Genomic DNA, 15,875 nt, shown 5'->3' with positions numbered 1-15,875 from the left:
GGGTGGGGGGGAGTTTTGTCCAACTTGAATATTTAAACTTTTATGAGTATAGGAAAAAAAAGAGTTAAGTGTCTACTTAAAACATTCACTTTATTCGTTTACTTATACACACCTGTTTAAATGACAAGACCCACAATGATTTAAAAAACACTGGTCCTTCCCTCTTTCTTCAGACCATCCTATCCAGACCATCCACTTGCACCTTTGACATTGCTGTCTGCCAAGAGCCCCTTTTGGGGTCATCTGGCACAGTCCAGAGCAAATCCTTTACTTCTCCCCACACTGTTTCTGAACCAATATATGCTGTTGTCACTGCCTATTTCACCCTAAACCACAGGTATTTATTTGCATAACATGAAGATAGTCGATGTTGTTTTTGCCTTTCTTATAGGTATATTTACAGCTTCTACCACTTAACCACCACTTGGTGGCTTATTCTGCCAGCTGCAGAGGGTGCGACTGAGGCACCGTCAGCACAGGCGGCGGTGGCCGTGCCCAGGAACAGTGACTGTGTCTGTTTTGTGCATCTTTGCTTCCCGTGTTTTTTTTTTTTAATTGATTCTATCAGGTGGTTTCTGTTAGTAACCTGGTTTGAGGAAATTAATGACACGTACGTTTACAGAAATAGATTTTGGCTAATGTTTCTTTACCAAACAGCGCTGTATCATTCAAATAAAGGCGATTAAGTAAAAAGGTAAACCAGAGGATGGCGGCATTTAACTCCAAACCTCTACCCACCTTCCTGAAAACAACACAGCTCTTCAAGAGACTCCAGTGGGTTCTGTCCCCCCAGAGGAGAGCAGGACCAGGTCCTTGGGACCGTGGCCACACAGGCTGGAGGGTGACGGCGAGGCTGACCTGGTGAGAGCGGAGTCCCGGCCAGGTCTGAGGCACTGCGGTGGCCGTCCCGGGAGGGCAGCGAGTCGGGAGGGAGTGCTGCACCTCAGGTGCTTGGTGGCAAAGGAAGAAGAAGAAAGTTCCAGAGGATAAAGGTCCTATAGAAGCAAGACAGTATCCAGAATTCAGAAGAAGACAGATACCCACCCACATGGATTTATTCATTACAGAAACAGCACCTCACTAGAGTGGCAACAGGGGACACACGTGTTTCCCTTGGAAACACCATGGTGAGCCAGGAAGAGGCGCCGCAGACCACGGGCAGGCGCGCTCACGGGCACGTGGAGCATTCCCCAGACAGGCGCAAGAACAGGCTGCATGTTGGGGCGGCCTGTGGGGAGAAGGAGGGCGTTTATCTGTCCTGTTCTTTCCTGTCCCCTGTCAACCGCTGGTCAGCACTTGTCCCACAGGAGTTATTCTTCCTCACTCCCTGGTGGCATCATCCAGCCCTTTCCGTGGCCACCTGGGATGCCTGTGGTGCGCTGCTCCATCGAGTCTGTTGCTGAAAGGAGATCTGGAAACCAGGGGCTTGTGGTCGGTCAGCCCGGCTGCAGGGAGCAGGGTAGGAGACTGGCCGGCCCCCGGTGGCAGAATGACAGAGGATGTGAGTGGAGCCTTGGAAAGAAGAATGCAGTCTAAAGAATTCGAGGAGATGCTGAAAATGTGGGTCCCATACAGCACTTTTGAGTGAAGAAAGCTTGGGAGCCACCTAAATCTCTTCCAAGCTACTTCTGGTGTAGCCAATGCCAATGTGAATAATCATGAGCAGAAAAAATAAGCACTATCCACACAGAGTTATTATAAAACAGAAAATTTGAATTAAAACTTTTCAGTAGAAAAAATTTTTAATGAAACAGAGTGAAAGTAACACAACCCTCCAACATGAATTAAATGTATAGTGCAACAAGCAGCAATACCGAGAATCAGAAATTCAGAACTTCAGACTAGAAATTGGCAAACAATGTGAGGATATAAAATGGGAGCTGACTAAATTCAAGAAAGAAATTGAAATTAAAAAATAAGTCCTCAAAAAAGAAGACGAGGGCACCAGAGGGACAGTAGGAGCCACCAGACCTACAGTGGCCGGCACAGGCTGGATGCGAAAGTGTCAAGGTGGCAATGAAGAGGCACAAAGGACGGGAAGGAGTGACGGGCACAGAGGAGATCCGACGTGTGCGACTGGGGTCCCAGAGGAAGAAAATGCAAACAGTAACACAGAGCTAATAGTTTTAAACTTAAAATTCCATATAATGCTCTTAAATAAATAAAAGACCTGAGTCTACATATTAGGAGGATACCTGGGAAAACCGGCCTAAAACAGTAAACTCTGAGACGTGTCCTAGGAGAACTATTTGACTTTCAAGATAAATATTCTGGGAATTCAGGCAAAAAAGACCAAGTTGCTTACAAAGGAGAAAAGAGAAAGACAGCCAGCAGCATTTTCAGTAGCAAAACAACAATAAATCAACATCTTCCAAACACTCACAGAGAAAGCTGAGGATGGCCGAGGGTGGGGCAGGGGCTCGGATTTCATTCCGGGCGTGATGGGCACGCCTCTGTCAGGACGAGCATGGTGTGCCAACTTGAAGGAGCTTTCCGAGGCTGGACTACGGCAGCCATGATGGGAGCAGGGCAGCCACCAGAGGAGGCCACAGAGCCTGCGAGGCACAGCTCGTTCCCCAGTAGCGGCCGGGGAACGGAGACACGTGCATGTGCGTTTTGGAGTTAGAATGGCCAGGACTTCCGGGTGGGTGGATATGCGGGGTGAGGGAAGGGAGGAAGCAAGGACCACCCGTAGGCGCTTGGCTTGCACGACTGCGGGCACGTCGGTGCCATCGCTGAGAGGGGCCAGACAGAACAGGAGCAGGTTACATTCTTCGCTTTCCCGTGTCCAGGTTTGGGACCAAGAAAGTTCCAGTGTTTGCCAGATCGGTCTGGTTTGCTCTTTAAGGCCAGGCCGTGCGTGCTTCTCAAAGTCTGTAAGCAGCTTCATGCTCCAGCTTGTCTTTGGTGACTCCATTCAGACCTTGACCCAGGTCTGGTCCCCTCCCTCTTCTTACGCCATCTTCCCTGTCTTGGCAGCTGTAAAGGACCGGGCCAGGATGTGGATGTGACCAGGGTGCACTCCGAGCCCCCTGACCGGGGAGCCCGAGGAGGCCAGGTGTTTTACAACAGCGAGTACGGGGAGCTGTCACAGCCGTGCAAGGAGGACGACTGCGCCCCATCTGCCCGCGCGCCCTTCACGGACCACAGCTACTAAGGCAGCGTCAGACCAGGGCCCTGCTCTCTGCTGACCCTGGGCTCCAACAGTTGGGGGCCGTGCCTGGCCAGGCCAGCAGAGGGCCGTGAGGCCCAGGTCGGGCACTCATCTCATTTAGCTCTGGCCACAGAGAAGTGCCCTCTTCCCTGTCCACAGCCTCCCCAGCTAGGAGAGCAGGACTCCAGGCTCAGGGCACCACGCCTGCCCAGGGCCACCCTGCAGCCGCCCGGCCCTGCTCTCCCTCAGACTCAGCTGCCATTGAGCTCACTGTCCACAGGAGCGGCCCAAGCTGGGCACTCCCATGGAGAATGTCCTCTCGATGACCTCCTTTCAGCACAGTGGGGGGGGCGGCACGATGCCCACTTTCTGATGAGGACTGTGTGGGTCTGCGAGTCACACAGGGGTCCAGGTAAAGCCAGGCTGGAGCCAGCTCTCCCAGCCCCTGCCCACAGCGCTGCCCCCCGCAGGCATGTGCAGCCGCCCTGCCCGCGGGGAGCAGCTGCTTCACCCCCGCACGGCTGCAGGGAGGTGCTGTGTTTTTGGCCCAAAGCAACAGTGAGGTGTCAGGGTCCCCTCCTGAGCCCGACCAAACAGCTAATGTCCCATGGGGTGGCCGTCTGTACATGAGGGACCAGTTCCAGAGTGAATCAGCGCCCCTGACCCTGAATGAGGGGGACCATCCAATGGGTCTTTTTCACTAGGAATTTCCTTTTCAAAATTCAGTTTGAAGGGAGCCCCGGGGCAGTGATTCTCAGCCCCAAGTCAGGGGCCGTCAGAGCAGACGCCCTCTCTGGAGAAGAGCCCCCCCCAGCCCGCCTCCCCACCTGGTCCGGATGGTCTAGAGCCGCCCGGTGTGGTTCTGCCCTCCCCGGGGGCTGGCTCTGCCCCCTGAGGTGCCTCCCAGGCGTGGTGGTCCTCACAGGAAATGAGCGCTGTGAGCTGCACCCAGGAGGGCCTTGGAGCTGGCACTGAGGACCCCCCACCCCCTGGCACTGCGTGGTGACACTCAGCAGCCAGTGGGTGTTCTTGTGGCCCTGGGGGCCCTGACTTGGACACCCTAGCAGACCATGCCTCCGCCCTCACCAGAGACCCCCTGAAGGCTGGGACCATCCTGCCCAGGCCTCCCATCCCGGCTCACACTGCCCAGCCACCCCCACCAGGAGAAAGACCCCCCTCCAGGTTGGTACCCAAAGACTGACCCACCACTCCAACAGACGCTTGCAGGACAGGCGGCTGCGCGCTCCAGGGGCTTGCTCAGCAGACCCTCCGAGTGAAGTGTTAGCTCTGTGATAGTTGCGTGCACCTATGACTCTAATCCTCCTCCCCGTGCCCCTCCCCTCCCTCTGCATGTCACCTGACTGTGGGACTTGCGGCCTCTCCAGGGGAAGCCCCGGGGCTGCTGTCCGCAGAAAACCCAAGTGAGGTGCTGAGGCCCCCACCCGCGTGCGTACCGCCTGTTTGTGTCACCTCCCCTCCTGTCACGTAACTGCACACCCAAACATGTACCTGGGAAGAAAATCTACTAGGCCTTTGTAGACAATGTTCTCTGAAAAGATGGAATATATTTAACAAGAGATAATAATAAACTTGATGCCAGTCTTGAAGTCCCAGCCCTCTGTGAAGTTTTGATTTTAACCTTCCTGCCTGCCGGGCCATCAGCCCCAGTCCCCTGGACGGGCGACGGGAAGGAAGGGCGGCCCAGCGGCGTGGTCCTCGGGGGCGCTCCGCTGGGTCCCCCGCCTGCTGAGGACGGCCGGGGCCTGCTTTATCTGCAGTGACTGGCGCTCCGTCCCCGCCTGCTGAGCCTCTTGCGCCAGGCGAGCCGCGGACGTCCTGGACACCCGGCTCAGCCCAGGGCGGCCCCGCAGGTGGGGCAGGTGCCTGGGGCCACCCCCGCTTCCACTCGGGGAACCGGCGGGAGGGGTGCACGCGCCCGAGGTCACCTGGCTGGTCTGGTGCCTGCCTGAGCCCTGAGGTCAGGGGGATCTGAGCTGGGACCCCGGCTTCGGTGCCGCCCCGGGGGATGAGCTCCAGCCGTGGTGCAGACCGCTTGGCGAGACTGCAGTGTTTGCGGGGCCTTCCGCACCCCTGAGCGGCTGCCCTAATGGTGGCCGCAAGCTGGGGCGTGACAGTGGCCATCCGGACGCGGGTCAGCAGGCTTTCCAGGGGCTCAGACGGAAAGCTGGCGGTGACCGCGGGGCGGCAGCAGCCCTGCCAGCGCGCTCTGTGCAGCCTGGAGCCAGGAGGCGAGGGCTGGCGGGACGGGCCAGCGGGACCCGAGCCCAAGAGGGCAGAGTGGACCCCAGCCAGGGGCAGGAGACGGAGGTCGCCGCCCTGGTGTGCAGGCTGCAGCTCCCAGGCCCCTCCCGCCCTCTGGGCCCGTTGCTGTCAGCAAACCGTGGGAAGAGCCTCTCCCCACAAAGGCAACTGTTGCTGGTGGGTTTTGTGTTTTTATTATTTTTTGGTCTTTACTGTTGTTTTTGCTTCTATAATAAATCTAAGTGGGAATACAGAAAAGACTCCACATTGGGTTTAGACATTTTCACTTTCCAATGTAACTGACTGTAGCCACTGACCCCAGGTGTCAGCCAACAGGGTGTCCCCACACACGCAGGACTGCGCTGGTCACCAAGCCCAAAAACATGTGGTGGGAACGGGCTTCCGCATGCTGGTTTCCGGGGCGGCGGGGGCAGAAGCGGGTTCTGCACTCACACTTCTGGGCTGCTCTGGTCCCGCCTGGGCTGGACTTTCAGGGCTGGGCTCAAGTGTCCCTCCAGGTCCCAGCAACACCCTCCCTCCACAGAGCGCGGGGCACTCCAGGCTGTGTGGGGACAGAGGAGTCACACCAGGCAAGAGTGTGCTCCCACACTGGGGCCCCTTGGCCCCTCTGTCTCTGAAGAACCTGCTCATCTCCTCTCAGGCTCCAGCCCTTCCCCGCGTGCTCACCACCCCTGGGCCCTCCGCCTCCAGCCCAACCTCGCACTGCCAGTCACTTCTGCCAGACAGCCCTTAGTCACATACTTTGGGAGAGGCATGGGGCCAAGGGCAAGCTGGAGTGCCCCTCAATGCCACTGATTCTGTCCCGATGTCACCGCTGCCCTTGGCATGGGGCACCGCTCTGGCTGTCGTCTATGCTCCGAGAAGGGATCTTGAAGGAGTGGGCGAGGAGACTGGTGGCATCTGGTGCAGGGACCCTGGGCTGCACCAGGGCAGCCCTGAGGAGGTGAGGATGACTCTGAAAGACCCAGAGGAAAAAGCTCTGCTATTAGCTGTTATCTGGTGCCTGGCCCCAGTGCAGAATCCTACAGATACACGGGCCGGATATGTGGAAAGAATCCTTTTCCTATTACATAAGTGATTTTCTCCCACAGTAGGTCCTAGGACCTGCCCCACCCTCCTCACCTGAGGCCCTTGGCATCCTCAGCTAAGGACAGGGTTCAGCCAAAGTGCCAGTCAGGCTGGGAGGACAGGGCGAGGCAGGATGGGGACAGAGAGCCTGACCCCCAGCTGGAGGTCTACATGGCTTCCTGAGGCCTGGGAAGGTGCCGGGGTCCAGGGGGGAGCAGAAGGAGTCCCCAAGAGAAAGGAGAGAACACATGACAGACGGTGAGAGTGCTCATGTCCTGGGGGGTCAGAGGGATGCCAAGAGGCGGAGGGCAGGCCTGGAGGCATGAGCACCCTCCGACCTGCAGGAGGGGGCCCAAAAAGCAGCTTCCAGGACAACGCGGGCCCCTCCCTCACACGCCCACCCCAGCCACTCTTAAAGCTGGGTGTTCAGCCTGGATAATCGGCCGCACTGTCCAAGGTGCTGGCCTGTGCCCGGGTCACTGGGGCTACCCCCCGAGATCTCTACGTGTAGATTCAGGAAGGGGGCGGACGGCAGTGCCACTGACAGGGGGCCGCCCTCCAGACCATCGAGTGAGGCCCGGGTCTCCTCAGCCACTGGGCAGAGAGCCTGGGCCAGGCTGGGCTCTGGGGACTGCTCTGGGCTGCTAGTAGGGGAGAGGGATCTGGTGTGACACCCTGAGGCTGGTGATCCTGGGCTCAGCACCTCCCCTCAGGGTCTCAGTTTCTTGCCTGTGACTTGCCACCCTGCAGGGCTTTGGTGGTAACAGTCACAATGGCCCCAGTGGTGCTGGGAGTGACCACACCGAGGAGGAAGCCCCTGCCCCAACCAGGTGATGTGGGCAGTGGCATCTGACCCCCGCTGACTCACCTGCCCACCCATCTACCAACCAACACAGGCTCTCAGCAGCCCCCTAACTACCCATCTGCAATGGACTGGCTGTGTCCCCCAAAAACTCGTATGTTGAAACCCTACTCCCAATGTGATGGTGTCAGGAGGCGGGGCCTTTGGGTCGCCATTAGGGCACGCGTGTGGAGCCCTCAAGAATGGGTTCGTGCCCTTCTAAGAAGAGGCCGGAGAGCTCCCTCACCCTCTTTCCACTAGGTGAGAATACAAGAAGTCAGCTGTTGACAAACCAGGAAGCAGCCCTCACCAGACACCCAATCTGCTGGCACCTTGACCTTGGACTTCTCAGGCTCCAGAACAGTGAGAAATAAATGTGTACTGTTTAAGCCACCTACTCTGTGGTAATTTGTCACAGCAACTCAAACCAAGACACCATCCCCCTGTCCCTCCATCTGCAGCCGAATAAACGGGTGCACACGTGCGCCTCTCAGGGAATCAGAGAGGCCTGCTGAGGCTGCAGCATGCAGGCGTGGGCGGGGCACTCTCCGACGCCGGGCCCTTGGCCGGGGACAGGGGGATGGGAAGCCTGCTGTCAGAGGGTGAGGACCAAAGTGGTGCTAACAGGAGGAAATGCATCCGTCACATGTGACCGAACCGGGGGTGTCTGAAGTCAACCAGCACCCCCAAGGTTCTGCTTTTGAGTAATTTTTTTTTTTTTTTTTTTGAGTCAGAGTCTCGCTCTGTTGCCCGGGCTAGAGTGAGTGCCGTGGCGTCAGCCTAGCTCACAGCAACCTCAAACTCCTGGACTTGAGTGATCCTACTGCCTCAGCCTCCCGAGTAGCTGGGACTACAGGCATGTGCCACCAGGCCCGGCTATTTTTCTATATATATTTTTAGTTGTTCAGATAATTTCTTTCTATTTTTAGTAGAGACGGGGTCTCGCTCTTGCTCAGGCTGGTCTCGAACTCCTGACCTTGAGCGATCCACCCACCTCGGCCTCCCAGAGTGCTAGGATGACAGGCGTGAGCCACTGCGCCCGGCCTGCTTTTGAGTAATTTAGGAGTAACTGGCTGCAGCCACCACTGCAAGGACAGTGGATTGTTTTTCCATCCTGGACCGAGTGGAGTACCCCACGTTCCCTTCAGAGCCACACCGACACAGAGAGACCCCTATAGAGCCAGGGTGGCAAAGTTTGCCACAGACCCGACGGGGGCCAGGGAGCGTATCTGAAGGGGGAAATGCCTCTGGGCTTGGGGGAGGAGCTCAGGGCGGCTACGCAGAGAATTAGGGGATCTGGAACATGTCTCGGGCAGCATCCTTGACGGCCTCGCCTGCCTCTGGGGGACGAGGGCCCCCGTTAGCCAGGTAGGTGCAGCTCCCGGGTGCCTGTCCCCGGGTGCCTGTCCCCGGGTGCCTGTCCCCAGCTGCTCTGAGGGGCTGCCAGGAGCTCCCTCAGAGCTGGTTTGTGTGCAGCTAGGCAGTCGTGTACGGCCCTGTGCTGGAAGGAGGCAGCTCCCCCTTCCCAAAAAGGGGAGCACATGGACGCCCTTGGGCACAACCAGGTAACTGGAAGTCACGCACTCAATCCCCCCAGGGAGAGATGGGAGGAACAGAAGGAACTGCCTTTCAACTCTTGGGTTCTGAGCTGTCGAAACTTCCTAGAAGGGCTCTTGCTGTGGGCTGGCAGCAAGTGCATCTCTGATGTGGTGGGATGTTGGTCTGGGTTCTGGGCAGGGACCCCAGGGGACCGACCTACCAACTCACACCCCTGCCTGGCGGGCAGCTGCTCCCCAGTGCATGGAGGCAGTAAGGGCACTGGGCAGTGGGGGGACTTCCAGTCCCGTGGGGACACCAGGTGTGGGAAGAGCATGGCCTGGGCACCATGCAGACCCACTCCGACTGTCCAGGGGACCTCAGGCAGGTCACTGATGTTCTCTGAGCTGTGTTTCTTCTGAATCATAAGGGTGATAATGTCCACCCCACCCCAATACCATTCCGTTTAGGAAAGCACTGCTGGCCACACCTTCAGTCCATGGACTCCATAGGTTGCACCCTAGCCCAGGCTGAAAAGGCAAACTGGACCTAATTATATACCGTGTTTCCTCGGACACAGCTGCTGTGGTCAGCACAGCCTCTTAGAGCAACAGGGACCCGGTATAATCTCATGGGAGGCCCTGGAGACAGCAGCCGGGTTCATGCCCCTGAGCCTGAATCGGTATCCGAGATTTGGCCCTGCTGCCTACCTGCTTGTCACCCCAGGGAGGACAACTGTCTAAAAAACAGGAGCCAAGAGATGGCAGAGAAGAACAAGGGCCTGGTGCCATCATTTGAGCCTGGATCAAGCTTTGCCTGAAGGCAGAACCATCTCTGGAATTTCAGTCCTTGCTCCAACCAGTGCCTCAGCTTTTCTGTCACCTTCATCAATGTCCCGAAGCCACACAGCAAGAACCCTGTGGAAGGCATCTGCCCACCCTCCCCAGGGCAGGGCTCTGCGAGTAGGAGGCCCTGGTCAGGGAGGGGCAAAAGGAAGTACCTGAGAGAGCCAGATCAGCGCTGACCCAGGTGAAGGCGCCCACGGAGGTGGGAACAGGATGCATTCAGGATGCTGCCCACAGCCCCAGGGCCCGTGTGGCTGAGCTATGGGGAAGGAGGAAGGAGGCTGAGGAGGGAGTGCTGACTGGGATCAGTGGGGTGACCCCTGGGCAGGACGCGGCACCTCGTGTGCCTGGTGGGTGAGCCAGGGCATCTGGAGGAGCCCAGCCGCTCTCCCTGCCCTGGCCCTGCCCTGCCCATGGCCCCGCCTTGCCGCACCCCAGCCTACTCCTCTGCAAGCCACGTCTAACCAGTGCGGCAGAAAGCGCGCAGACCTGGGGCATGCCCACCTGTCCTCCCCGTGACTACCCGAGGCAGCAGAGAGGGAGGACCTCCTGCTGGCTGGTGTGGTGGTCCCGGCCCAGGGGAACCTCCACAGGAGGAACCCGCGTGCTTGTGCTGGCCGGGGTGCCTCAGAGACCAGGCTATAGCCAGGGGAGGGGCCCCAGGACCTTGGAAAAAAGCAGGGTGCTGGCTGACCCCCGCAGGGCTGCCCATCCATCCCCCCTGCCAGGGGGACAGTTGCTCAGAAGGAACAAGTAAGGAAAAGCCCTATGGGGCCTGTTTCCGGGTTGTGCATGCATGAGGTTTAGACAGAAATGGGAGCAGTTTATATTTGAACAGCACCACAGACACATCCCAAAGCACAAATCATTATACCGCACAGGGTGACCTAACTAGCCTCAACTCAAGTGGCCATGGTGATACTACCTGACACTGAGTTGTCGTAGGGAAAGCAGAGGACCTCCAAGGTATCTCCAATGACAAACAGTAACCAGGATGTCTGGGTTGAAGGTCAGGGGGCAATGCCCACCTAACCAGAGTGGCCACATGTCCCCTAAGAGATGAAATTGGTCCTGAGTGTCTCTTCCACTTCGCTTAACAAGTCACGGAGCAGGGGTATCAGAGAGGGTGGCAGAAAGAGAAGGCATCGGAGAGAGAGGGTGTCAGAGTGAGGGTGTCAGGGAGAGGGTGTCAGAGAGAGAGGGTGTCAGAGAGGAGGTGTCAGAGAAAGGGTGTCAGAGAGGGGGTGTCAGAGAGAGGCGGTGTCAGAGAGAGAGGGTGTCAGAGAGGAGGTGTCAGAGAAAGGGTGTCAGAGAGGGGGTGTCAGAGAGAAAGGGTGTCAGGGGGTGTCAGAGAGAGGGTGTCAGGGGGGTGTCAGAGAAAGGGTGTCAGACAGAGAGGGTGTCAGAGAGAGGGGGTGTCAGAGAAAGGAAGTGTCAGAGAGAGGGGATGTCAGAGAGAGAGGGTGTCAGAGAGGGGGTGTCAGGGAGAGAGGGTGTCAGAGAGAGAGGGTGTCAGACAGAGGGGGTGTCAGACAGAGGGGGTGTCAGACAGAGGGGGTGTCAGAGAGGAGCTGTCAGGGAGAGAGAGTGTCAGAAGGTGTGTCAGAGAGAGGGGGTGTCAGTGAGAGAGGGTGTCAGTGAGGGGGTGTCAGTGAGAGAGGGTGTCAGAGAGAGGGGTGTCAGTGAGGGGGTGTCAGGTAGAAAGGGTGTCACGGAGAGGAGGTGTCAGGGAGAGAGGCTGTCAGAGAGAGAGGGTGTCAGAGAGGGGGTGTCAGGGAGAGGGGTGTCAAAGATGGGGTGTCAGGGAGGGGGTGTCAGAGAGGGGGTGTCACGGAGAGGGGGTGTCAGAGAGAGAGTGTGTCAGGGAGAGAGGGTGTCAGAGAGGGGGTGTCAGGGAGAGAGGGTGTCAGGGAGAGAGGGTGTCAGAGAGGGGGTGTCAGAGAGAGAGTGTGTCAGGGAGAGAGGGTGTCAGAGAGGGGGTGTCAGGGAGAGGGGTGTCAGAGAGGGGGTGTCAGGGAGAGAGGGGTTCAGAGCTCCGGTCGGGAGTCTCCGAAACAGATGCTGGTTAGAGGAAGTGAAGGAGGAAAGAACCAGAGAGCTCCTGGGACCTGAGGGATCCCGCTGTCGGGCTCATCTCCACATGTCCAGGACAGGCTGGCTCGGGCCACAGCGGGCTCTCTGTGGCCGAGGGGACCTGGGGATGGCCACACGGCCTCACACAGGCTGGGGCGGCCCGCGGGCTGGAATGTGACCCGAGGACCAGGGCGAGGGAGCCAAGCCTGCCCGGAGGCCTGGGCCGCCCAAGGCCGGTGGCGATGAGCGCTCCGTGGTGGCTGATGCCGGCCCGGCCCTTCCTGCAGCCCACCCGTGGGCAGACGCAGGGTCTGTGGCGACAGGACAGGCGTTGGGGACACAGACAAAGGCCCGTGCCTCCTCGGGGCTCCACCCAAGCGCTCGGGGCTGCGCCCAAGGCCCAAATTCGAAGTTTGGCCAAAGTCCTTGTTTACCCCCAGCACTCCCCGCATTCCCGAAGGGGCAGGCGAGGCTGAGTGTTTGCTTTGGCCCCTGGGTCGCCGAGCGCCACCCATGCGGAGCCGAGGTCGCCCGAAGCCTTGCAGCTCCCGCCTCCCGGAACCTCCCACTTCACGCGGGGAGCGTCCTGGCGCCGCGGTCGCGGGAATTACCCGGAGATGAGGGCTTGTCCGGATCATGCAGGAGGCCCCCCCGCGCAGAGGAGGCTGTGTGACCAGGAGGCCCGGGTCGCTGAGGCGGCCACCGGCCCCGACCTCGCTGCCGCCCCGGCGACGCGGGACTTCCGGCCTCCGGAGCTGCCTTCGGCCGCGGGGCGTGTGGCCGGTGGTCGCGGCGCCCTCAGAAGGCTGACGCGGAGGCCGCAGGGGGCGCCACCACTCATGCCGCTGGCGCGGGGCGTGGCTTTGGGAGGGGCCTGCGGCCACCCTGCGGGGTCGCGGGAGCCGAGCGGGGCGCCCGCCGCACCGAGAGGCCGCGGGGGTTCCTGTACAGGCAAAGAACGCCAGGAAGGGGTCGGAGGGGCCGCTGGAACGACGCCAGGCCCCCGAGCCTGTTGGGGACCCGCGGTGGCCAGCCCCCATCTCCTCTGGCCCCCCTCGCTCTGGTCGTTCCCTGCGGGCAGCGTCTCGGGGCCACAGGCCGCGCGGGGGGAGGGGGTGCGGTGGGCTCCCGCGTCCGCCACTCTGACCGCGTGGGCCAAGGCCGCCAGAATCCTGCTCAGCAGAAGGACAAGTGCTGTGCGGAGATGGGCGCCCGTGCTCGCTGTGGAAAAGTGTGGCGGTTCTCAAAAAAAATTAAGCGTAGAATGACCTGCGGACTCGGCAGCCGGAAAGCAGGGTCTGCAGCGGACATTCCTACACCAGAGCTCATGGCGGGTCATTCACCGGCGCTGAAACGTGGCACAGTGCAAGTGTCCATCGTGGAGGGACACACTGGAGTGACTGAGCCTCAGGGAGGAAGGAAGAGCTGGCACGTGCGCGTGGGTGGGCCTCGAGGACGTTGTGCTGCGTGGAGGCCACACACAGAAGGACAGACACTGTGCCACTCCACTTGCATTGTGGCGCCTGGAGTAGTCAAACTCAGAAACAGAAAGTTGGAAGGTGGTTGCCAGGGGCTGCATTAGTACTGAATGGATACAGAGTTTCAGTTCTACAGAACTGGACACTTTAAAATGGTAAAAGGCCGGGCGCCGTGGCTCACGCCTGTAATCCCAGCACTCTGGGAGGCCGAGGTGGGAGGATCATTTGAGCTCAGGAGTTCGAGACCAGCCTGAGCAAGAGCGAGACCCCATCTCTACTAAAAATAGAAAGAAATTATATGGACAGCTAAAATATATATAGAAAAAATTAGCCGGGCATAGTGGCGCATGCCTGTAGTCCCAGCTACTCGGGAGGCTGAGACAGGAGGATCCTTTGAGCCCAGGAGTTTGAGGTTGCTGTGAGCTAGGCTGATGCCACGGCACTCACTCTAGCCTGGGCAACAGAGTGAGACTTTGTCTCAAAAAAAATAAATAAATAAATAAATAAAATAAAATAAAATGGTAAAGATGGTAAATTTTACTCTTTGTGTACTTTACCACAATAAAAAAATTGGGGTAAAAAAAGAAACCTGCTAGAGGGGTCCCCATCTGGGCCAGTGCCAATCCCCTCTGGTCCACCAGGGCAGGGCTCAGTCACTTGGTAGGGACAGAGCTGCCACTCTGACGGCATGGACTGGGAGGCAGGGGAGGCCAGGAAGCCAACATGCCACGTGCCCCAGAGTGCATTCTCAGGCTCTCCTAGCGTGACAAAGGGCCACACCTTTCCCTCTTCTAGTCAGGTCCCCTTCTGTGGAAGAGGGTGGATTGGGCTTGATAAAAATCCTGAGACCTTTCCTGAGTGTCGGAGGCAAACTGAACAGAGAGAGAACAATCCCCCACCACACGTCCCCTGTGACGCAGGGTGGGGTGGCCTGGCCGCGTGTGCTGGGGTCGCCCTGGGAGGAGGCCAAGAGGGGCAGGTCATCACCCCACGCACACACCCAGGCCCAGTCCATATCACAAAATTTTCCTGTATCATTTTTGACAGCAGCATCAGAGAGAAGGACCATACCTTCTGTGACAACTTGATAGATGGTTTCCTGTCACTAACTGTCATGGTCAACTTCCCACTAGGCCTACGAGGCCCAAAGCTGAGGGCTAGCAATGCATTTAGGGTCCATGAAAATGTTTTCATTTCAATTTCCCTTTAAATCAGAAGAAAAAATTAATAGTAATGAATATGTTATAATGGATCCAGCCTGGATTACATTTATCTTTATGCCAATGCCATTATTAAATATATTTTTAGTATTTTTTTAAGGAAGAAGACACCCACACACAAAGGAAAAAGTGCCTAGGGCCCTCAAAAGTCACCCTGCGCTCCTCTTACAAATGACTGTCATGACCATTTTCCTAAGGCATTTCTGTTGGCATGTCTGGTTGTATCATAGGACTAATTTCTAGAATTAGATTTGCGCAGAGGGAGAATAATGAGATTGGGAGTTGAGTTCAGACCAACAAGGACTCTCAAATCCCCTCAGAGATTTCTGCTGTCTATACAACTTGTAAACAAACAATGGAGATCTTTTTTCCCCCAAAAGTCTTTGCTCATCTTCTATCAATAAATCATTCAAAAACGCAAAACAATTTTAGTCATCGCTTGTTTGGGAAAATATGGGGCCTACTTTCTTTGTGTTTAACTTGACAATGGTCATTAGAAATTTAAAGTGTTGCTCCTATCAGTTTGAGAATGGGACAAGGAAGCTGTCAGAAAGACACCAGAGGCCTTTTCAAATTTTCCTTCTCCAGCTTGCTCTGTGGTTGCCTCCCTGGGAACCAGCCTCCACTCTGGGGGAGAAGCCCCCACCTCACTGCCCCTCCCAGGTGCCCTCTGCCTGTGGCAAGGCAGTTGCCCTGGCAGCTGGGAGGCGGTCATCCAAGCGCTGGCCTGGCTTTTCAGAAGGGCGACTGGCCAGAGCAGCGTCCGTCTGGCAAATGCCTTGAGAAGACAGTGCTGGACCCAAGCATTGCAAGAAGCGTTCCTCCAGAAAAGCCCTGGGAAGGTAGTGAATCTTCACTAGCTGAAAATGTATTCCCCATTGAAATTACTTCCACAATGATCAACAAAATATAAACAACCAAACTCCAGGTTTATAATGCAAAAATCCCCCAAACAAAACAGTCAAGGAAAAAGAAAGAAATGAACAGAAACAATGTGAATGTGCACACGCCGGCCACAGGCTGTCTGCAGACCCACCTCGCGGCAAAGGTCACGGCACTCAGGAAGCCACTGCAGGGATGTTCCAGGACACCCGTGAAGAGCTGGTGCCTCTTACCACACCAATGAGCCTGTGTCAGGGGTATGCTTATGTTTTGCCCTCCACCTGTCATACTTCCATAGGTGACAGGTGAGTAAGGACTTTTGGAATAAACCGGGTCCATCCATGGGATTGAGACTAATTTCAAAGACAGAAAAATGTCCCAGGTCCTTCTGGTCGCATTAGTGGCTGCCTGTGGCTCAACCAGGGAGGTGGCCAGGAGTAGGGCCCAGTCACGTAGGGGGCCACATGGACTTTCCTCTCCAGTGCTCAAACTCCC

The 15,875-nt window shown here is 57.4% G+C and overlaps 1 protein-coding gene and 1 long non-coding RNA gene across 6 annotated transcripts in view; one reads left to right on the top strand and one right to left on the bottom strand.

Moving 5' to 3' along the window:
* The window catches only part of FLT4 (fms related receptor tyrosine kinase 4), a 47,720-nt gene extending 42,972 nt beyond the window's left edge, over positions 1-4,748 (top strand). For 4 of the 5 annotated variants that reach the window (XM_069468606.1, XM_069468607.1, XM_069468605.1 and 1 more), the window contains one exon: positions 2,980-4,748. In XM_069468606.1, the coding sequence (XP_069324707.1) occupies positions 2,980-3,157 (178 nt within the window). In that variant the 3' untranslated portion in view covers positions 3,158-4,748. The remainder of the gene's footprint in view (positions 1-2,979) is intronic. The other variant, XM_069468608.1, reaches the window with a different exon arrangement.
* An 874-nt stretch (positions 4,749-5,622) lies between these two features.
* Positions 5,623-12,499, bottom strand: LOC138383429 (uncharacterized). Its single transcript, XR_011233585.1, has 3 exons — positions 12,370-12,499; positions 9,883-9,986; positions 5,623-6,392 (listed from the first exon to the last, which is right to left on the bottom strand). It is a non-coding gene; the product is annotated as an uncharacterized lncRNA (long non-coding RNA).
* Positions 12,500-15,875: the final 3,376 nt, after the last annotated feature.

The sequence above is a fragment of the Eulemur rufifrons genome, chromosome 5 (genome assembly GCF_041146395.1).
Source record: "Eulemur rufifrons isolate Redbay chromosome 5, OSU_ERuf_1, whole genome shotgun sequence".
NCBI classification, from domain to species: Eukaryota; Metazoa; Chordata; class Mammalia; order Primates; family Lemuridae; genus Eulemur; species Eulemur rufifrons.
The sequence above is the reverse complement of the archived record's forward strand: the minus strand, read 5'-3'. Positions and strand labels throughout refer to the sequence as shown.